At 37.4% G+C, this 22,893-nt stretch overlaps 2 protein-coding genes across 3 annotated transcripts in view; one reads left to right on the plus strand and one right to left on the minus strand.

The window, feature by feature from the left end:
- Nucleotides 1-3,250, plus strand: part of ppm1h (protein phosphatase, Mg2+/Mn2+ dependent, 1H) — a gene marked incomplete at its 5' end in the record, with an annotated part of 12,791 nt that extends 9,541 nt beyond the window's left edge. The window contains 3 exon segments of the mRNA XM_059535924.1: nucleotides 1,826-1,977; nucleotides 3,098-3,167; nucleotides 3,170-3,250. Of these exon segments, the coding sequence (XP_059391907.1) occupies nucleotides 1,826-1,977; nucleotides 3,098-3,167; nucleotides 3,170-3,250 (303 nt within the window).
- A 4,524-nt stretch (nucleotides 3,251-7,774) lies between these two features.
- Nucleotides 7,775-22,893, minus strand: part of mon2 (MON2 homolog, regulator of endosome-to-Golgi trafficking) — a 46,494-nt gene continuing 31,375 nt past the window's right edge. Inside the window, exons 23-35 of one of the 2 annotated variants that reach the window (XM_059536768.1) lie at nucleotides 22,287-22,449; nucleotides 21,869-22,162; nucleotides 19,897-20,095; nucleotides 19,191-19,822; nucleotides 17,874-18,017; nucleotides 17,134-17,151; nucleotides 12,397-12,525; nucleotides 12,031-12,221; nucleotides 11,890-11,950; nucleotides 11,263-11,386; nucleotides 9,332-9,539; nucleotides 8,644-8,726; nucleotides 7,775-8,439 (exon numbers count right to left, since the gene is read on the minus strand). In XM_059536768.1, the coding sequence (XP_059392751.1) occupies nucleotides 8,276-8,439; nucleotides 8,644-8,726; nucleotides 9,332-9,539; nucleotides 11,263-11,386; nucleotides 11,890-11,950; nucleotides 12,031-12,221; nucleotides 12,397-12,525; nucleotides 17,134-17,151; nucleotides 17,874-18,017; nucleotides 19,191-19,822; nucleotides 19,897-20,095; nucleotides 21,869-22,162; nucleotides 22,287-22,449 (2,410 nt within the window). In that variant the 3' untranslated portion in view covers nucleotides 7,775-8,275. The remainder of the gene's footprint in view (nucleotides 8,440-8,643; nucleotides 8,727-9,331; nucleotides 9,540-11,262; nucleotides 11,387-11,889; nucleotides 11,951-12,030; nucleotides 12,222-12,396; nucleotides 12,526-17,133; nucleotides 17,152-17,873; nucleotides 18,018-19,190; nucleotides 19,823-19,896; nucleotides 20,096-21,868; nucleotides 22,163-22,286; nucleotides 22,450-22,893) is intronic. The other variant, XM_059536769.1, reaches the window with a different exon arrangement.

The following is a 22,893-nucleotide window of genomic DNA, read 5'->3' on the forward strand; positions in this document are numbered from 1 at the left end:
GCAATCAGATGACTTCATTATTCTTTATTTTGCTAACTAAAAAGTACCATGATATTATCATATATTTGTTTTGTTAATAGTTTTTTGAACATGGTAATTTTATGGTTGTTGTTGTGTTTTGAACAATACTGTATACCATGTTATGTGAACATTTACCTTGATATTACAATGTTTTACCATACCATTTTAGGACTTTTAGGACATGGCACCATAGTATTACCATGGTTTTTAGGATATGCACATGCAAGAAATGTCATGTTTTTTACCATGGTATTGCTATATACAGTACAGTACAATATTTGATATAAATAAAACTGAAGATTCCATTTAGTATAACCTGAAGTATTACAATAACCAAATTAAAACTAAAACTTAATAAAATAATTTAGACGTACCAAAACCTAAAAACTAATAAAGATGACAAAAATACAAAATTACTAAAACTTTAACTAAAATTAAATTGAAAGCAAAGTGTAAAATATTAACAATAGTATAGTATATCACATATCAATGTACAATTGTATTTAAAACATAGTATCATAGTATTACCATGTTGATGGTATATTTACCATGGAATTATGATGATTTTGGAAAGGGCACGTTGGTGATATCATGTTTTGTTCAATGTGTACCATAGTAATACCATGTTTTCTGGATATGGTACCATGGTATTAGCACGTTGTGTGGACATTTACTGCCATTACTATATATTTGGACAAATTACCATACTATTCTTGTGTTTTGTATGGTATCATGGTATTATGTTTGTTTGGACATACATGTATACCATAGTATTACCATGTTTGTTTTGAAAAGGTGTGGTTATACCTCTTTTTCAGACGTTGATGTACATTGAAAATACAAAGGGAAAGTAACTTTGGTATCATTCTACCACATAATAAATGACTAGCATTCCCATCTGATGTCATTACTGAAGCAAGGTACATTGTGAGGGTTTCTGGGTCAGAAAACACTTCTGTTCTGCTTATTGAAGAAACCATATATGTTATATAACCGCAGATATATTTATATAATGTCCTGCATATCAGCACAACAGCGTTAAATCGAATAGAATCGAGTCTAAAAGCCACAGATTTGGCTCCAGTGCTGTGTTTACCGTGATTTTGACCATCTCTCTGACAGTTTGATCCCGTCAGAATAAAGTTGTGGTCCCAAAGCAGCTCAGATCCCTCCAGCGACACGAGTCTCTCCCCTCTCCAATCTTCTGAAGCTCTCTTGATCTTTAATTCACACGCTGTGTAGAGTTCATCCGCCGTTCATCCCGCCGTCTGCTCCTCAGCTGAGGTTTTTCTCTTTCGGCTTCTCTTTGATCAGTTTTTCTTATTCGTCCTCCTCCTCCATGCACTCTTCCCTTGTTAATGTGCTTGTGCAACAAGCATGTCAGCTATGGTTCGAGTCGCTACTCATTTCCTGTCTGTTGCACATATAATGGGTCAAAGGTCGAGGAGGGGTCACCGAGGACAACCAGACACTTGCATCAGATATGATTTCTTATCTTTCCATTTGATAATTAAATTTCCATATCAATACTTATATGAACTGCAATTTGGGAAAGAAAGAAATCAAATGTCTGTGTGTTTGTTGGTGTGTAAACATTCAGATGTAACCCACTTTGTAATCTTTAACATTTTCACAAGTAACTGTCCTTTTTTCTTAGTAACCAATAACAGATACATTTATTTTGCAATTAAATGAAGTAATTCTGTTACATGTAGTTACTCCCCAACAGTGGTCAAAACAGAATTCTATGAATGTGCACGTCCATGTTTGTGTAATATAACATGACTGAAGTATGTTTCTACAGGTGAAGATCTATAATCTCTCTGAGTATGAGCATGGCGCCGATGATGTCATGATCCTGGCTATAGATGGACTCTGGGACGTGCTGTCCAATCAGGAAGTGGTAGAGGCGGTATCTGGTTTCCTTGGAAACTGTGACCCTGATGACCAGCACAGGCAGGTTCCTCTGTTTTGGTTGAGCATCAACCATCAGCTCATGCAACCTTGAAGACAACACAATGCACAATGATGGGTTATTTTGAGCAACTAAAAAGAAAATTGTAATTTGGATTTTAGTGTGAGATGAAGTTGGAAACATAGGTTCCAAAAGGAGGTTTTCAATGCCATAGAATAACCATTTTTGGTTTCTCAAAGAAACTTTCATGGAACCTTCATCTCCAATTAAGAAGCTTTAGTTTTGAAGATCTGGCCAGGCAACTGAAAGGTTGTAGGATCAAGCCAAGATTGATTACTGAAGTAGAACAAAAGTGCATAAAAGACACTTCAAGATAACTGTTTTCTTCTTTATCCAAAAAATCAATTATTTATTCACCCTTATGTCATTCCAAACCTGTATCACTTCTTTCTTCTGACGTTTTGCAAAACAGAAAGTCATAGGGGTTTGGAATTACCTGAAGGTGAGTAAATTAGATCTTCAATTTTGGTGAAAGGTACCTTTAACATCAGGTTACTCTTGGAGGGATGAACCTGTTATTTGTAAACTTCGAACAATAAAATTAAAGGGTTCACCCAAAAATTTAAATTCTGTTATTCACTACTCACCATCATCTCGTTCCAAATCCGTAAATCTCGTTCCAAAATCCGTAAGTGCTTCGTTCATCTTCGGAACACAAATTTAGATATTTCTGATCAAATCTGAGTGCTCTCTGACTCCAAGGTTCAGAAACGTACCAAGGACATCTGTAAAATAGTCCATGTGACATCAGTGGTTCAACCGTGAATTTACAGAGCTACAAGAATACTTTTTGTGTGCAAAGAAAACAATTATAAAATAATTTATTCTACAATTCTTCTCCACAAGTTACCGTCTTTTGCCATTTGGAGAATACCCCAGAACATATTCAGCGTCGTTTATGTTCAGGATGCGTGCTGTCTACTGAACGAAAACAATACTGATTACATTTATCACATTCTGAGGTACTCTCCAAAATAGCGGAAGACGGTAACTCGGGGAGAAGAATTGTTGAATAAATTATGTTATTATTGTTTTCTTTATGCATAGAATTTTCATTTTTGGGTGAAATATCCTTTTAATAGCATCTCTGTTGTTTTTTAGGTACACAATGGCAGCTCAAGATCTGGTGATGAAAGCCCGAGGTGTTCTGAGGGACCAAGGCTGGAGAATCAGGCTGGAGGCTCTGGAGACGACATTTCAGTCTTTATAATTCCTCTAATGCATGGCAATAGCCAACAGCCTCAGCCTAGCTGACCAATCAGAAGGCAGACCGAATCAGTCTCTAACCCAACAATTAAATGCTCAGACAGCATCATGCTGCCGTTGTGCGTTTGAACTCATTTACATTATGAACACTTGCTTTTAAGACTTAGAAGTCGACAACTGCTGACTTTGAAGACCCACGTCAACGTTCCCTACCTCCGCGTGGGTCGGTGGGATCAGTATATAAGTTATAACTTTGCACAATGACTAAAAGGAGGGTCCAGTTCTTTGAAGTTCTCCATGGACAAATGCGCACCCTCCGCAGTTTGTTTATCCGCACTCATCTGGCAGCTAGGCGAAACCAACCGTGTTTTGTTTTTCTTTTCCGGATAATAATTCATCCTTTGAATGTTTAGTTTGTGGATTTGATTTTTGCATTTCCTGAAAAAATCAAAGCAATTCTGGCTGTTATTTGTACATCCTGTTTTCAGTGACTCCAAGTTACTGTAAATTAAAAATGAGTATTGTATTTGTTTCTCTTGTGTTCAGTAAATTTGCAATAGGTACTAAGCTAAAAAATGCCAATCTGATCTTCCTTTCATCACAGTAAGATTCTTAGAGTGATACATTTTTAAAGGAACAATAAATCATGTGTCCGAAGATGTACAGCTACCATTCCCATTGATTTCTGTACGCACCGTCGTAAATTAACACCTACCTGCAATCTGTTCACCAGGGCTCCTGTGTGGAGGTTTGGTGAGGTCTGACTTACGATACATCATGTTCACAGTGGCACCTTCCTCTTCTATAGCACAAACCCGCTGTGAGCATTTGGAAAGGCTTTCGTGTATACACACACACACACACACAGAGAATGTGCAAACACTGACATACACAGTCCCCAAGAGAGTGGCCATCTGGTCAGCACAATCTGAGTTTGACCAAAACAAGACTAATTTGGCCAGAGATTCAGCTGTGTGTGTGTATGCGGACTGCTCTCGAACACACTTTAGCGCAGTCGTTTGTGTGGGTGGACGGCCCTGCAAGGGCATCACATGCTTACTAAAGGAGCTTTCTGGGAAGTGCAGCGCACTGCAAAAATGATTCATAAACTGCTTATGTGGCTCTATTAATGCTGGACCACAGATTTGAATAAAAACCCATTGAAGATATTTCACTAGAATTTTTCTAAAATAATGTTTTCCCAAATAATGTACTATGTTAAAACAAAAATTCCAGACGGTTGTTAAAAATAAATTCTTAACAATTCACAACAAATCAAACGTTTTGTCATTATTTATTTTACTTCAATAAGTTATTCGTTGAAAATATTCCCGCCGCGCACTTTAAATCTCATTCGCGCTTCTGAAAATTCAATTCTTATTTGGCGCGAATGCAAAAAAAAAGAAGAAGAAACTGCCGTTAACGCATTCTCTTATGTTGATCGTTGAATCATAAAACACTGAAACTGACTACAGTGTTTTTTTTTTTTTTTTTTACTTTGTAGCAAAAATTTAATGTAAGCTTAAGACTTTAAGACAACAACAGAATAGACTAGAATCAATGTCATTCACATCAAATACACATGCGTCCATCTTGACAGTTAACGTATTTTGTCTTTTAATTTTTTTTGGAATGGAGAATCTTGTTGAAGAAAATCATACAGGTTTGGAACAACATTAGGTAAGAGAAGGGTTTTAATTTTTGGAGAACGTTAAGATTCTGTCCAAGAAAGAAGATTAATGTATAGATTTCATCTGAGGCCATTTACATCATTAAAAAGTCCTGGGAGCAGCAGTAATTGTACAGTCTTTGGTTTCATGATCTTGGAGTGAGTTTACGTTCAAATATTTGACAAATGAATGTATTAATCACCCACCCAGCCAACAGCTGTGATAATATTCCCAGCAGAGACCACAGAGTTTGATAGACCCTGTAACGATTGAATCCAATGCAGTTGATTTGAACCCTGCTGGGGTTTGTCTATTAAACGCACTTGAGATTCTGAACATCATAAAGACGTCGTTTCATCTCTGGGTCATGAACCGGGTTAGAAGAGTTCTGCCAGAGTTACATGAAAGGCGTCCAGTCCAGCGTACATACTGCATTCACTGCATGGATGACGTCAACACATTATCTGCACTAATCATGCACTTCCTCTGTAAAATCCAGTTAACTGTGACCACCTACAACATATCACCAGATCAAGAGTCAGATTAATAACAAATTGCACAGTATGCGGTTAACGAACAGACTGGTCTGTTTATCTCTTTATTACTATTATTGTATAACCTCTATGCTATTCACACAATAAGATACTGGCACCATCCTTTCTGGGATGAGCTGGAATGTAAGGATTCAATCAAGAAAAATATGTCAAATACACCCACATATAGGCCTACTCATATTTCTAACCTGGTTAAATGGAGTTCTTGGGGGTTAAACGAGGCCCTTTTATGACATCAGAACACGTCATTCGTGTTAATTAACTTAACATAAGTACATTAAATATACATTTTCCACGCACGTGCTCTGGTTGAATCCAAATCAGCCCAGGTAACGTCGTTTCTTACCACGTGACGTCACGATCGATGATTCTACCATAGTGGGCAGAAAAAGCCACGTCACAGCTCTTTTCATAGCAACAGTAGAGTATGACCTACATGTATTAGCCATCCCAAGGGCAAAATCAAGCATCTTTTAAAATGAATCGTGTTCCCAAGGGGGATATCTGCTTTTCTGCTGTGCTCGACAAAAACCAGTACTTTACTGAGGAGAACTGGGGCATATGGCCAATCCCCATGAATTTACAAATTACTGTCCGTTATAGACAGTAAAAAAAGGAACATAATTAAAACACACCATTAATAAAAGCAAAAATAAGACGCTTAACAGCAACGTGTTTCATAATATACAAATTTATTGAATTTAAATAAGACTTACCATTGAGCACAAATTTACATAACTCTAAAACTCTCAGAACAATTTTAACATGTACAACTGTATCTATATCACACATATATACATAAATATCACATAAAACATCAGATTTTCCCAGAAGTTGTGGATTCCAAAGCGAATTCTAGCTTGGGAAGAGTGTAGCCAGCACTGGCAAGGGAGTAGCTTGCGCAGTCATCTCCAAACGGGCAATGTCACATCCCAACCAACAGCACAAACTACTACCTCAGCCAGTACACGGCTAAATCGATCTCGGAGCTCGTAAAAATGCCGCGAATTCGCATCCGTGAAAAAAAGAATTCCAAGAATTCGCGCTGAACGTTCCAGAGCGCGCGAAGACTCCGAGCTGAAAGGTCGTAGTACTCGTGAGCGGGCTACACTCCCTTCTGCGGCTCCGCTATTGGCTGGGAGCGCAGCCAATGGGGTGTCAGAGGGACACCGCCCACGACACACACACCCCCATAATAGGCCGCGCCTTCCGCAGGCTTCAGCCAATGGCGCTGAATTGAGTTCACACGAGACTTTGAGCTCATGATTTTGAATGAGTTGATTTTGATTTATACTCACTGTAGAGAGAGACTCCCAACAGAATTCCCGAGAGGCTGTGCGTTCTAAGATAAGTTGACCAGGTTTCTGTATTCTGTTATTAAAACCGGGGACATTTATTAGTTCAGTCAGTGGTCAAAATATCACTGAAATCGAATGACATTATCTAGGAATAATTGTTATATAATATACTAATTGTTGGGGGTTCCACTTCCATGTCTAAAAATTATAACTGATAATTACAGTATTGTTTTGAGGACCAGTCTTAATCACACTATGAAAAATAGTAAAAAAGTAACTATATCAAATAGCAAACACATAAAAACAGTAGTATTATACAAAATGATGGCTAAAAACACATAAAAAAAACATGTTATTTTGTTATAAAATATGTTATTTTCTATCTGTATTTTTCACAACTGTGAGTAAATAATTAAAATTTTTCAAATTATCTATTTGGATTTGGGATATTTTACCCTATTTTGCATTCTAGGCTTATTTTGACCACAAAGTATGTGCTATCTGCAAATGTAATTTTGCAAGCGTAATTTATTAGTTTATTGTTTTTTAGGCTATATTATTCATATTGGAGTTGTGCGCAAAACATTCCCGTTACCTTATCGTGCCTTGTTATTAAGTGCTCACAAACAGTATTGCTTTTAACGTATATTATTATGTGACTACTTTGAAACCATTTTTGGTCTCTTTTGATAACTGGTGATAATAGCGCTCTGCTCTCACCCAAGCTTGTCATGCAGCAGCGCAACCAAGAAATAATCAGTACAGCTTTCAGCGCCCTCTACTGGTGAAGAATAACATTCATATGATTGTCAGCAGGCTAAATTGTTCAGGCTTTTGCAGTGTATTATTTGTGGGTTGTTATGAAGGTGCTGTAAAATAGGGAGATTTCCGGGGACAGGGCACCAAAAACCAGGACTGTCCGCGGAAAACGGTATGTCTGGTCACCTATTCTTAGACATTGCATCAAGTTGTAATTTTTTTAAATCTAAATGAACTACTGACCTGCGCTACTGGAAGTGATGTTTCATGAATAACCAGATGAGCAATGCATTTGATGTTCATAGAACTGTACCTTTTATTATTGTACACACACTGGGTTTGACCCTTCTCAATGCGACTGGAGATGACATGGAATGTTAGAGTAAGATCTTGAATAAAAACCCATTGCTGTTGAGAAAAATGCACAAAAAAAACATCCTTCATGTATTTATTATGATTTTTCTTTTTGATTTGATTTTCAATCCAAATAGGTAATTCTTAATTACATCTTTAACACTATCACCAAACACTGTACATTAACTCCAAAGGGGGGGGGGGGGGGGGGACCAAAAACCCATAAAAACAACAAACACTGCAAATTTAACATAGCAGTTAATACATCATTAAAGTCGGCCAATCAGAGTCTACCGTCAGCTCGTATTAGAAGAAGCTTTGAATGATGGGATTCGGAGCTGTCAATCAACAGTTATCATGACGATGGGGGTGAATCGTCCTCGCGTGCGGCGTGTGAAACAGTCACATTCATGTTTGCGGTGGAATAAAAACGTTCAGTCACGATTCACCGTTCTGCACTTTGGAGACGGGTGGTTGCATGAAGTCTTTGAAGGGCCCCAGGGCATCTTTGAGGGCGGAGCTTACTTCAGGAGAAGAGCAGGTGATGCACTCCACCAGCGTCGGGTACAGCGCGATCACCTGAGCCCACACGTTCACATCCACTGACAGGAAGAGGAAGAGGAAAGAAATGAGCAAAAACAAGGATGCAAAACCCAGAACCTGTCTATGAGGCTTTTTGGTGCTGTCTAGGTAGGCAATAGAGTATTTAGCCATTCCAGCAATACGTTTACACGTTTATATTTCACTTAGAAGTTTGTCATGGCTGCTTTTAAATATACAAAATGTCAAGGACAAACCCGTCTCACCGTTCTCTGGTTGAGTCTTTTTCAAGGAATCCATGAGAGTGCTGATGGCTTTTAACACAAAGATGATCTCAGTCACTTGTTGCCTTGAGGATAAATAAAGAAATGGTGAGAAACTTAGAATCAAGAATTCAGTGAATATGTCCAGCTCATATATTATCCCAATATATATATATATATATATATATATATATATATATATATATATATATATATATAATAAAAAAAAAGATATTATATTCAGCAAAAAAGAAAAAAAAGATTGAAGCTTATTTTATATAGATATATATATATAGCATAAAAAGTCTATCTTTAGAATTATTAATTATATTTAATCATGCACTTAAACAACATGGCACATTTTCTCCTCAAATTATTGCAGAAATGTATATACATTTTAAATTAGTATTTAAATTAATATCTTTCATTATTCAGTTCAATTTCAATTCACATTTATTTTTAAAGTGCTTTTCATAATAGAGTTTTTTTCAAAGCAGCTTTAGAGTAAATGCATGTTTTAGTCACACAATGTCATTTGGCCCTAATGAACGGGGAATCTTGCATTAAATTACAAAACTTCCTTAATGCAAAGTGTAAATATTATTGAAAAAGGTAGAAATAAAGAAAAAAGAAAAGTAGTTAATGTGGTTTGTTTTCTATCTTTTCTGTGGAGCTGCTGCGGTTGTCAGACCTGGGCAGCGGACAGCGTCCACTGAGTCTCTGGTCCTCCACGTATCGTTGGAGCACGTCCTGCGCTCTCTGCAGCAGCACTGACAGAGCCATGCGGGAGATGTAGCCCTCCTGCGGTGTCGACACCTTGTTACTGAAGGAGAACTGCAGGAGCGTCTCGAAGCACACCTTAGAGAACTCCTCCCGCATACGGATGTCCATTTCAGCCTCTGCACGGGACGAGAGGGGACCGTTAGTGACCTCATACAGCAATACCAGAGGTATTCTCTAGGTAATGCTGTTAATAAGTCTATCGGATCACTTTAATGATACTTTTATGCAAGAACATTTGTGACCCTGGTCATTTTTTTTATTTATTTATACATCATCTGAAAGCTGAATTAATATCCTTCATATTAGGGCTGGGCGATATATCGAATATTAGCGATAATATCGGAATAATTTTGACGACGATGTACAATTTGAATATATCGGGAATATCGGATATTTCAAATTCAAGCATACTTTCCCAAAAGAACGCGCCGAATGTCAAAAAAAAGAACCTGTAACTGCTGACTGCTCTACGCCCCTCTACTACGAGAGCTTTAATGATAGCGGTTGCCAGATAACAAGAGTTTAAATCTCCAAATCAGAGCTCCACTGTTACAAGGATACATTTTCTGCCCGGTGTTTTCTTATTTTAAGCAAAACCACGCGCACATGCTCACTCCTCATTGCAGAAGAGCCGCTGACGATAATCTGAAAACACTAACAAGCTGGAATTGAGCGATCTAATGAAAGCGTCGTTCAGCCGGTCTGTGTTCTGTCGTGAGATCTCAACTGTATTGTTTGCATTTGTGATCGCAAAATAAATGCACTTACTCGACCGCTGATGTTTGAATAGAGAAACATAGGCTATGGCCATTTGGAATTACTATTGGGGAATTTCACTGATATGTTTACCAGTTTCCATAATATAGACAGAGAGAATGCAAAAGTCTTTGGTATTCATTTATATATATTTATATATAAGAAATAGCTATGTGCTTCAGCAACTAGCTCCCCATCTAAGAGGGTTTTTAGTGTCAGTAGGAACATAGTTTCATTCCACAGAGCTTCTCTTAAAACCACAGACCGTTGACAGACTTGTGTTTTTAGCTTAAAAACTTGTTAAAAAATTAAATTAAAATACTTATCCCAGTTGCATAGTTTAAATTGTGAATTGCATGCACTAAAAAGTTGACAGAATGCACTTTCTGTAACTGTTACTTAATTTGCACTGCTTCAGATACATATAGGCCTACATGTATTCATTTAATAAAAAGCAGTAAGTGATCTCTTGGTCTAGATTTTTTAACTACTTAAATTAGCTGTTTAATCTAAATAGTTTTTTTTTTTTTAATGGGCAAAAGAAAATCATGTTTTATTTTTTATTATTTAAATGCAAATGCAAACATATCGAGATATATATCGAATATCGTAAAAATTGACAATATCGAGATATAATTTTTTTTTGTATATCGCCCAGCCCTACTTCATATTGATGTATGGTTTGTTAGGACAGATAAAATTATTTAAACATCTAAATGTTGAGAATATCATCTTTAAAGTTGTCCAAATGAAGTTCTTAACAATGCATATTACTAATCAAAACATTCAGTTTTGATATGAAATATCTTCAAGGAACATTATTTTTACATAATATCCTAATGATTTTTGACATAAATGATAAATAATTTTGACCCATGCAATGTATTGTTGGCTATTGCTACAAATATACCCCAGAGACTTCAGACTGGTTTTGTGCTCAGGGTCATATTTGGTCTAAATCATCTTTTGAGTGTGCACTTGACAGAAGCTTCATTTTTTGATTCGACTATTGCTTTAGGAACAGTTTTCACATTATGAATCAGATGAAAAAGGTTGTTTTTTCCTTTTGTTTTCACACCATACCTGTGAAAGACGATGACTGGGAGTGAATCGATCCTTTATTGAGCATGCTCATGATACGACCTACGAACTCTTTAGGGATGAAATTAGCAAATGGTAAAATCTCTGTGCTGATCAACTGCACCACCTAGAGGGGAAAAACAATATATATATTTAAAATATATTTTACATATTCAATATAAATATATTAAATATAGTAAAATAAAACATATGCATATTATTAATACAACAAATTATTATTATTATTATACATAAATAGTTACAGTAGTAGTTTATTATATAAATATATTTTAATACATTTTACATAATGTATACAATATAAATTAAATATTTTCATTTTTTTTTTAAATATCTATTTATATTTTTTTTATGTTTTATGTGTACATAGACACTTACACACACACACACACACAACATTATTATTATATTTTTTATAATGTATCCTTATCAAAATGTCTCATCATAAAATGTCCAAATATAAGTCTCACAGATATATTTGCCTGCCACTAATAGATATATTAGTCATAATAATAATAATAAATCTAGCTTAAATAGAGTTTATTAAAAACTCCTTTTGGAATTCTAACTTTGGAATTCTATATTCGTTTCAAATTTGTCGGATGAAAGTACCTCGACATCTACAGCTTCGTTCCTCTGGAACTCTTGTATGGACAGATTATCTGGAGGTGTGCTGTGGGATACAAGAGGAAACCAGTAAGAATGGATCGGAGATCACCCATTTCCTTTAATACATCATGATAGTTCGGACACCTTTTGGTAAACAGGAAGTCTTCAAAGGCGTTCGCCAGCTCCGGCCACATCGTGTCAAATTTGCCTGAGGATGCTTGTTGGCGGGCAACAGGGAGTCCAATGGAAAGCACTTTGAGCAGAGAGGAGACAGCCAGTTTCCAGGTGCTCTCAGCAGGACAGGCGTACTTCAGGCCCAGAGGAATCCTCAGAGTCTACATACAGAGAAACAGAGAGGAGGGATTCTGCTCAGTGCGCACAAGCTCCTGCTTTTAAACCCCTACAGATGAGCATGTTGATTCGGCTGACAGTAGGTGACATATGGAGTCTAAAAGAGCTAAAAAAAAATAGTTTTATAAACATTTTAAAAAGATGAATTCTGTTTTGTACCTTGATGATGTTTTGTAGGACTTTCTCGTTGATGACGGCTTTGTGACAGGCCGTTTTATGATACAGATCAACCACCACCTCCAAAGATCGCTCCGCAAACGGCACGTAGTTTAAGGCCACCCACTCCGCCTGGACACAGACAGAAAACAAAATATATATGCATTATTGAACGAACAAACGTCTCCTCCTCGGCCTCAAATACAAATGCCAGAGTATCTGAGAAGGACTGTGAATAATCAACCCACAAACACTAAATCTTATGAAGGTAAATCAGTAGCAAAACTCGAGAGGTTGAAGATCTGATTGTGAGAACTTGTCATATTAATATTTGTATTTGTAAGTTAAAATTTACACTCACAGCTCTGATGTGAAAAGCTGAATCTTTCAATTTGCACACACAGACAATGATCAAAACACCCGTGTTTTGAATTGGAAGTTGTAGATTAATAGATACAAATGTGTAGAATGACATTCACACAAAGAAAATGACATACACACGTTTACGACATATTTACTTTTGCACTTTACTTCAGTTTCGCTGCACAACGTCAAGTCGCCACTTACAACCTCTCAGATCTGGAAGTACAAGTTCAAATCCTAGCGCTCTGACTTTTGCCACTCTTTTTGCGGTATTCTGTTGCAAAACTCACTTGTGCACTTGTATATGCAGATGTGAGAGAGCAGAGCTGGGGGCGGGGCTTTGGTGCGAATGAAGACATTTTATTGGTCGATGCCCAACCAATGAACAACGCCAATTGTTTTCACTGAATATCCTTAGCTTTGACAGGATTTTAAGACACTGCATTCATTTTGCCATTCAGGTATTATCTGGTAGACAAATAATGCAACATATTTTATATGTATATCCCACTGCATATCACTCTACCAGAGTGGCAATATAATGCTGTTTTTATTATTTTTATGTTTTGTAAAAATAATTTTAACTTCTTCATTGGGTTAAATTCCTAATTTTCTTGTCAGTAATGAACCTTTTTAAATGCAACATTATTATTATTATTATTTTATAAAAATCGAGTGTTTAATAATGTCTAAATGTACATTAAACAGCAAAACCTAAAAATAAGCACTTATGACCAGAAATACTGTTTTGAGCAACTAGTAGAGCTAAATACATGTATTTATTAAACATCAACAAGGCCATCTAGTGTTTAAGCAATGGAATTGCATATGAATATTATCTTTCTGGCCACCAAATGCCTCTAATTTAAATTGTGCCTCTTTGCACTGGAATTTAAACCTAAATACTACAGTTATTGTAGTATAAATAATAACCATATTAGAAAATGTTATATTTCATATGGTCATTTATGGACCATAATTATTGCGCATATTATTTAGTACCATGATCTCTTCAAATTAACTAAACAGGACTGAGTTAACATGTAGTACAGTTATTTTATTGGTTACAAGTTACACTTACTTGTTTAGTCACATTTTAACTGCCAGGGAGGAGTATGAGATAACATAATGCTGTTCCATTTTCCAGTATAAAATGCTATTGTAACGCATAGTCATTAGTCAACGTAGTTATCCATGCATAATCAATGCACTTTAAAGGCGCAATATGCAATTTTTCTGCTTTAAAAATAGCAGATATCACTATATCTATGTTATATATATTTTTTTGTTGTGTACTTACATTATCCCGACAGTTTCCACGAACTTTAAAATCCGGAGAAAATTATAGTTTAATTAGAAGACACGGCACGTTTCTTTATTTCCGTTTTGTCGCCCGTCTATGGCGTCATATAAACTTTGACCCCTCTAGTTTATCTAACTTCCTGCGGAACCGCCAAATACAAAGGTGAACAGAAGCAAAGACGAGACGAAGAAGAAAAAGTAGTAGCTAGCCTTGATCGAGACTATTATATTTTATATTTATATTGTTTATATTCGTATTTATACCTCAATAAATAACTTAGTTATGGATCATGATTATGCTTTGCCTGCACGTTCTGTGAAGCGCAAACGTATGGGTGAAATAAATGACCCGATAAGGTTTTGGGACGAAGAAGAAACGAGACACGGTTAAATATTGGAGTTGCATTTCCAAGATAGAGAGAGCTTCGTGACAAGCTGAAACTACAGAGAGATGTTTGCATTCTAATAAACAGGTATGCATCCATTCAGCTAACTATATCTATCCTTATATTTTGTGAAACGATGATGTCTTGTGTAAAACGCAGACAGACTAGCTCTCATGTAGAGTATAATGTAAATCTACATGTGTTCTATATCTAGCTGGATAAAGTAGCTTCAAATGCAGTTCACTATCTTGTTCGATATCATAGTATAAACGTAGCCTAATTATAATTATTAACGAAAGGCAACCGTGTTTTTTTTAAACATATATTACTACTAGCTAGATGGAATATTGATTTGATAGGGGTCTGATAATTCATATATCTCTCCGTTCGAAAATACGTGATTGTCAAAATACTAAGGCCGGTGACACACTGGCTGCGTGGCGTCTCTGTTGCGTGCCAGAAGCGTGGCGGCTGCTGCTGCTGTAGGTGACATAGAGGGAGACCGCCGACAGACCAGGCTCTTGTCTTCATGACAACAATATCTATACTTCATGTTGAACATAAATATAAAGCCTACTGATAAAGGACACCGTCAACAGTATTGACGGCAAAATAGACTTATGTTTGACAGGTGCAATATTTGAAAATCGATAATTATTTATTTATTTTTTAAATTACATTTGTATCTGAATTTATGTCAACCTATAGACTTTCAAACATCAAAATGTCATGAATTAATATGTATTTGTGTACAAAATTACATATAAACATATTTTCCTATTATATTTTGCCTGGAAACGCTTCCAACACGCGCGCGTGTCGCGTGAAAAATAGGCGTCGGTTCTATTTCTAGCATGCACGCGTTTTCCTCATGCAGGCAGTCTGCAAGCTCTAACCTATTAACATGGGAGCCGAATTAAAAACTGACACGCCACGCATCCAGTGTGTCGCCGGCCTCAGTTAAAATGAGTGAGGAATGTGGGGAGCGACAGAGCGCGTGTTCCAATGAACAACAACTCCCATGAGCCTACGCTCTTTCCCGACGTCATCAAAGTACGTCTCATGTTATTATTTTGATTGAGTGACCCCTGGTGGCCAAAAATTCCATACTGCATGTTTAAGTGTTACAAATTACTAGAAATCGCTGCAAATATAATGAAACTGCTGTCTGTCCCAATTAATACATTTCAAGCATATTGACAAAACGTTTAGTTTAGTACTATTGATAGCTCCATGAACCACGTGACCGCGTGGCGGTGAGATCAAAGCATGTTCTGGTACAGCGAGATTACTCTGTAATATGCAGTGGGATATACATATAAAATATGTTGCATTATTTGTCTACTAGATAATACATGAATGGCAAAATGAATTCAGTGTCTTAAAATCCTGTCAAAGCTAAGGATATTCAGTGAAAACAATTGGCGTTGTTCATTGGTTGGGCATCGACCAATAAAATGTCTTCATTCGCACCAAAGCCCCGCCCCCAGCTCTGCTCTCTCACATCTGCATATACAAGTGCACAAGTGAGTTTTGCAACAGAATACCGCAAAAAGAGTGGCAAAAGTCAGAGCGCTAGGATTTGAACTTGTACTTCCAGATCTGAGAGGTTGTAAGTGGCGACTTGACGTTGTGCAGCGAAACTGAAGTAAAGTGCAAAAGTAAATATGTCGTAAACGTGTGTATGTCATTTTCTTTGTGTGAATGTCATTCTACACATTTGTATCTATTAATCTACAACTTCCAATTCAAAACACGGGTGTTTTGATCATTGTCTGTGTGTGCAAATTGAAAGATTCAGTTTTTCACATCAGAGCTGTGAGTGTAAATTTTAACTTACAAATACAAATATTAATATGACAAGTTCTCACAATCAGATCTTCAACCTCTCGAGTTTTGCTACTGATTTACCTTCATAAAATCTCCACATCAGCTCTTAGTTCAAACCAAAGAAATTACAAAATTGTATTCAAAATGAGATGCAGGACCTGGCTTAAATGCAGCAGATGCCTGGAAAAACAATCCCTATAGATTTCCACTTTTACGTGAGTAACATCTGCTTCAAATTTCAATAACAAGTTCCACATTACTCTGACACGGACCATAATATTAGATGAAAAGCAGCGACTACAGGCCAAGCACAAGACTGATGCACACAAGGGCGAGTAGATTTAATCAGCCCTGATGCTAATTTGAGCAAAACTATTTCAAAGGCTTTAGATTCAGCATCATTTAAACGTAAAGTGGCACCATGTAAAAATTTTGGTAATATAAAAATGCACAGTATACATACTACATACTGTAAGCAAGAGTAGTATGCTATTCAGAAACATAGTCTTTGTTTATTGACCATACAATTCAAAAGTTTAAAAGTATACCAAAAAGTAACTGTTGGTGGCATTAGAGAGTTTGAGTGTATCAAATTTTAAAACCTTTTGCCACACAGTTCTAAGAAACGCCATAAAATAATTAATTTGTCAAAGTTCATTTTGGCAGTTGTTAGAATTAATGAACAAATGTGGCTGATGGAAATGAATGGAGAAAAACAAATGTTATAACAGTATGAAGAGTGGAGTTTGTCTTATAGAGCCGTTAAATGGAGCAGAAATTAGCTGAAGAGAAAGCGAGGCAGAAAGCAAACGAGAGATAGAGATATAGATGAAGACAGCGGGAGGGAGGAAGAACTCACCGGTGCAAACAGTTGGATCTAAAGTGGATCCATATGAAGTACAAAAACAGAACAAGAGAAGAGCAGACAAATGTTTACTACCACTACTGATCACAACCGCACAATACACTAATGACACTACTTTAAAACGATGAAAACAACAAAGACAAACAAACGTTTGCTTTGAAAGTCATGTTTAAACATACTTCGCACCGAACCTAAAGGATGGGTTAGCACTTCAATATTTAACGTTTCTACCGGTTTATAATTATAACTTGTAAACTGATCCACATCTTTATCCAACTTTGACAAACTTGATCCAAACTTTAAATGAATGATCAAATTTTAAAAGTAACCACATGGTCCAAAGTACTCAAACATGACTAATAGAGGCAAATTGCAACTGAAAGAACATAAAAACAACATGCAAAGAAAACTAAATCAAGCATTTTCTAAACAAAGCCACTGAAACTATCCATTTTCCCAAATGGTCTTAGAACCACATAAAAACTGAGGGGAAAAAAGGCAACTGTAAACACAGTAAAAGAGCATAGACTTCAAAAAAGCAGAAAATAGATCATAACATTTGGAAACGGACACCGAAATAAATGTTTCATGATACTGGTGATGATGATGATGATGATAAGTGTATGTATGGTGAGACATAAAACAACAATGATCAAGACAGATGCAAATCCAACATCTTGAAAACAGATGAAAAAGTGAAGATCATGTGAGGTGGAAACAGGACAGAGACTCACCTGGTTGTATTTAGCATTGGCCACATGTTTGGTCTCCATCTTTCCATACTGAGGAGGTTTACAGGAGAACTCCACAAACAGCAGAAGCTGCTCAAAGATGGCGGGATACATCACCTGGAGATTCTCAGAGCCCACGCAAATTGCCTAGAACAATGACATACAATCTCATTCAAACATCCAAAAAGATGAAGAGTCTACAAAGAATGTGTAATCAATCAAAAAAATCGATTTTCAAGGTTGTTTTGGTGTAGACTCAAGTCTACTTGTCATCAGAAATTGGTTTGTTTGACTGGTTGTAAATACTAAAGAAAAGGACTAAATGGTTGATTAGTGTGGTACTCGCATTGATAATGCAAATATTCCAGCAAATGGGGAAACCACACAAGTGTGAAACAACCAAAAACACTGCAACCAAAAACAAACTCTCGACGGTCCACTTAAAAACATAACACTTCATTAAAGGAATTGTCTACCTAAAAATGAAAATTAGCCCACATTTTTCCTCACCCTCAAAGCATCCTAGGTGTATATAACTTTCTTCTTTCAGGTGAATCGAATTGGAGTTATATTAAAAATGGTCCTGGCTCTTGCAAGCGTTAGACTGGGAGAAGGTGTGAGTTTTTGTTCAACAGTCCAAAAGAAGTCAAATAAAGCACGCACATCCGTAATAAAACGTGATCACACAGCTCTGGGGGGTGAATAAACGCCACCTGAAGTGAATTTATGCATTTTTAAAGACAGATATTTATATTTAAAATGATATATACACAGTTTTTTCACTTCTGTTATCTGTCGTAGGCAGATGATGAAGGACGTAGGCCAGTGATTAGTGACGAACACAGAAGCGCGACGGAGAGAGAACAGAACAAAATGCCAGTCACAAATTAGCACAAAATGAGGATTTGTTAAGAAAAATGTCTGAGGATTTCGATTTAAACCAAAAGGAGACTGGTTTTCCTTTGGTAAAGTAAGGAAACTTTGCCTCCTGTAAACAAACGCTGGTTTTCGCGAGACTCACGGCGGTTAGCGGAAGTTACACAAAACTGTTTATATAGTTTTAAACATGGATATTTTTTGCTTTCGATTGATAAGGAGTCGTGCGATTTGTGTTTTAAGATGAATGGATGTGCTTTATTTGACTACTTTTGGAATGTTGAACAAAAACACCCGCCCAAACTATTATAAAGCTTGAAAGAGTCAAGACAATTTTTAATATAACTCCTATTGGATTCGTATGAAAGAAGTCATAAGATGCCTTGATGGTGAGTAGAACATGGACATATTTTCATCTTTAACCAAATTCTGAAGGTGTTCTACCTTCTGCAGGACGTCAAGGGCAGTAAGGACTGCTTCTTGCAGGCTTGTGAGCACTGCTTCCGTGTAGGAGGGCAAGATGAAAGGCGAGGTGTCTGAGCTTATAGGGACCGACACGGCTCCATACAGAATCACCCCCAGCTTCTTGAGATCTTCCATGCTGAACCCTCCTGCGATGTGCTGGTACAGTGCTGGGAAAATCTGTATGAGCGCCGTCAGGAAAGGCTGACTGGGTACGAACACTAGTTTATCTGCTCCACCACTAGGGGGTCGAGTGCACTCGGTTCCTATCCGGTACCAAGTGTTCCACGCTGACCACCAGAGGGCCGAGTCGTCCAGCTCCTCTCCGGGTGGTGGAAGTGAAGCTTGGGCACCGTAGCGCTGGGCTAGCCGCTCTGCAAGGGAATCGGATCGGACTAGAGGTCTTCCAGGCACAGAAACTTGCAGAGACTCCATTAGGACAGGAGAAACATCCATTGCGAGAGCGTCGAGTTTATCCGTGTCTTTAATGGGTGTGACTAGCTGGAGGATCTCCTGGAAGCTCTTGAGGGCGGCGAGGGAAACTTCATTGTTCTTACTGAGTGCAGCAGACTGGATATGGTCCAACAGAACTTCCCAAGCCTTGAAAAAGTCCCCTGTAAGCAAGAACTTGACTTTTAGAACCAAATTCTGAGATACATCTTGGAGAACAACATGTGTCAATGCCTACCCAGCTGCTGAAGCAGGTATCTCCTGGTGTTGAAGATCCGAGCTACGCCCGCAAGCGTCAGAACCCATGTTTCTGCCCACTGTTTCTCTGCTGTGTCGCGTGAGTGATGGATGAGGATGTTTCCACCTCCAGATTCAATCTTTTCCTTGTCGGCTGTGGAGGAGGACTTCCTTACACAGTTCAGCAGATGAAAGAGAACCTGCGGTGCAATGAAGTTTGATTATTATCAACAGTAACAAAGGAATTTTAACTAGAACTGGGTTTAATTTGGTTCCTGGTTGAGTCTGAACAAACAAATCAGTTTTAACTAGAAATTGATTTAATTTGGTCTCCGGTCAAGTATGATTCTGGAAAGCAATTTTAACTAGAACTGGATTTAACTTGATCCCCAGTCAAGACTGATCCAGTAAATAAATTTTAACAAGAGCTTCGTTTAATTTGATCCCCGGTCAAGTCTGATTCAGCAAAACCATTTTAACTATAACTGGATTTAATTTGGTCCCTGGTCAAGTCTGATTCAGCAAAGCCATTTTAACTAGAACTGGATTTAATTTGGTCCCTGGTCAAGTCTGATTCAGCAAAGCCATTTTAACTAGAACTGAATTTAATTTGATCCCCGGTCAAGTCTGATTCAGCAAAGCCATTTTAACTAGAACTGGATTTAATTTGGTCCCTGGTCAAGTCTGACCCAACATAGCAATTTAAACTGTAAAGTAGATTTCATTTGGTCCCCAGTTAAGACTAATCCAACAAAGCAATTTTAACTAGAACTGAATTTAATTTGATCCCCGGTCAAGTCTGATTGAGGAAAACAATTTTAACTAGAAGTGGATTTAATTTGGTTCCTGGTCAAGTCTGACCCAACATAGCAATTTAAACTGTAAAGTAGATTTCATTTGGTCCCCAGTTAAGACTAATCCAACAAAGCAATTTTAACTAGAACTGAATTTAATTTGGTCCCTGGTCAAGTCTGTTCTAGTAAAGCAATTTTAACTAACTAGAACTAAATTTAATTTGGTCCCTGGTCAAGTCTGATCTAATAAAGCAATTTTAACTAGAACTGAATTTAATTTGGTCCCTGGTCAAGTCTGTTGTAGTAAAGCAATTTTAACTAACTAGAACTGAATTTAATTTGGTCCCTGGTCAAGTCTGATCTAATAAAGCAATTTTAACTAGAACTGAATTTAATTTGGTCCCTGGTCACATCTGTTCTAGTAAAGCAATTTTAACTAACTAGAACTTGATTTAATTTGGTCCCTGGTCAAGTCTGATCTAATAAAGCAATTTTAACTAGAACTGAATTTAATTTGGTCCCTGGTCAAGTCTGTTCTAGTAAAGCAATAGTAACTAAATAGAACTGGATTTAATTTGGTCCCTGGTCAAGTCTGATCTAATAAAGCAATTTTAACTAGAACTGAATTTAATTTGGTCCCTGGTCAAGTCTGTTCTAGTAAAGCAATTTTAACTAACTAGAACTGGATTTAATTTGGTCCCTGGTCAAGTCTGACCCAACAAAGCAATTTAAACAGTAAAGTAGATTTCATTTGGTCCCCAGTTAAGACTAATCCAACAAAGCAATTTTAACTAGAACTGAATTTAATTTGGTCCCTGGTCAAGTCTGATCTAATAAAGCAATTTTAACTAGAACTGAATTTAATTTGGTCCCTGGTCAAGTCTGATCTAATAAAGTAATTTTAACTAGAACTGGATTTAATTTGGTCCCTGGTCAAGTCTGACCCAACAAAGCTATTTTAACTGGAAGTAGATTTAATTTGGTCCCCATTCAAGTCTGATCTAATTAAGTAATTTTAACTAGAACTGGATTTAATTTGGTCCCTGGTCAAGTCTGACCCAACAAAGCATTTTTAACTGGAAGTAGATTTAATTTGGTCCCCAGTCAAGACTAATCCAACAAAGCAATTTTAACTAGAACTGGATTTAATTTGGTCCCCAGTAAAGTCTGATCTAGTACCTTCCAAACCACGATGTTCCAGGTCGGTGGTTGCAGCAGTGTTCCGTGAGCAGCAATGGTGGAGAACATTGTCTGGCCGGCGCTTTTCCTCACAGCCGGCCGTGGGTCCACACACAACTCACCCAGCTTGGCATACAGGCACAACCACAGGCAGTCGAAGGGTGGCGCAGGGTGGAAGGGTCGGTTCAGAGGTTCACCTTTTTCTTGGGCCTGTTTCAAGAGAACCGCTTCCTCCCTCTCCAGCTCCTCTGTAATTGCTTCTCCCCTTTGGAAGAAGTAGTCTGAGATGTTCCACTGCAGGGAAAGATGACGACTGTCGGTCATCCACTCAGTCAACTAAACTATCCCAAATGAACACTTAACACCTTCAAGGTAAGGCTAAAGAATCTTTAAAAGCAACCCTAGCAGTACTCCTTACCAGCAAGCCAATAGACGTCAGGCTGATGTTTAGCTCCTGGTTCTGGAGCCCAAAGCTGCCGGCTACATCCACCACAATTTGTAGGCACATGCAAGGCATTGTGGGTAGGAAGTCAGTCACCACCAACTGCAGGCACTGGAAGGCTGTTCGTATGAGGGATTCACTATGGAACAAAAGGTATATTACAAATATGACACTACATGATCCACACTTCAGATCTAAATCGTGAAGACTTCATTGATCAACCAGCCTCATAAGATGAGCCATGCAGGTTGACTAAGCCTTAAAGGGATAGTTCGCCCCAAAATGAAATTTTTGTCATTAACTACTCACCCCTTGTATCGTTCCAAACCCATAAGACCTTCCTTTATCTTTTTAGAGAGATTTTAGAGAGTATCCCAGAACTTTCCCAGAAGTGTAAACAACGCTGATTACGATAATGCGCGCGCTTTTGTACTTGGGAACATTTCAGCTGCGTTGCTTTCTATGGGAGGGTCAGAGAGCTCTTGGATTTCATCAAAAATATCTTAATTTTTGTTCCGAAGATAAACAAGGTGTCTTATGGGTTGGGAACGACATGAGGATGAGTAGTTAATGACAGAATTTT

Source organism: Carassius carassius, chromosome 43, assembly GCF_963082965.1.
Source record: "Carassius carassius chromosome 43, fCarCar2.1, whole genome shotgun sequence".
Lineage (NCBI taxonomy): Eukaryota > Metazoa > Chordata > Actinopteri > Cypriniformes > Cyprinidae > Carassius > Carassius carassius.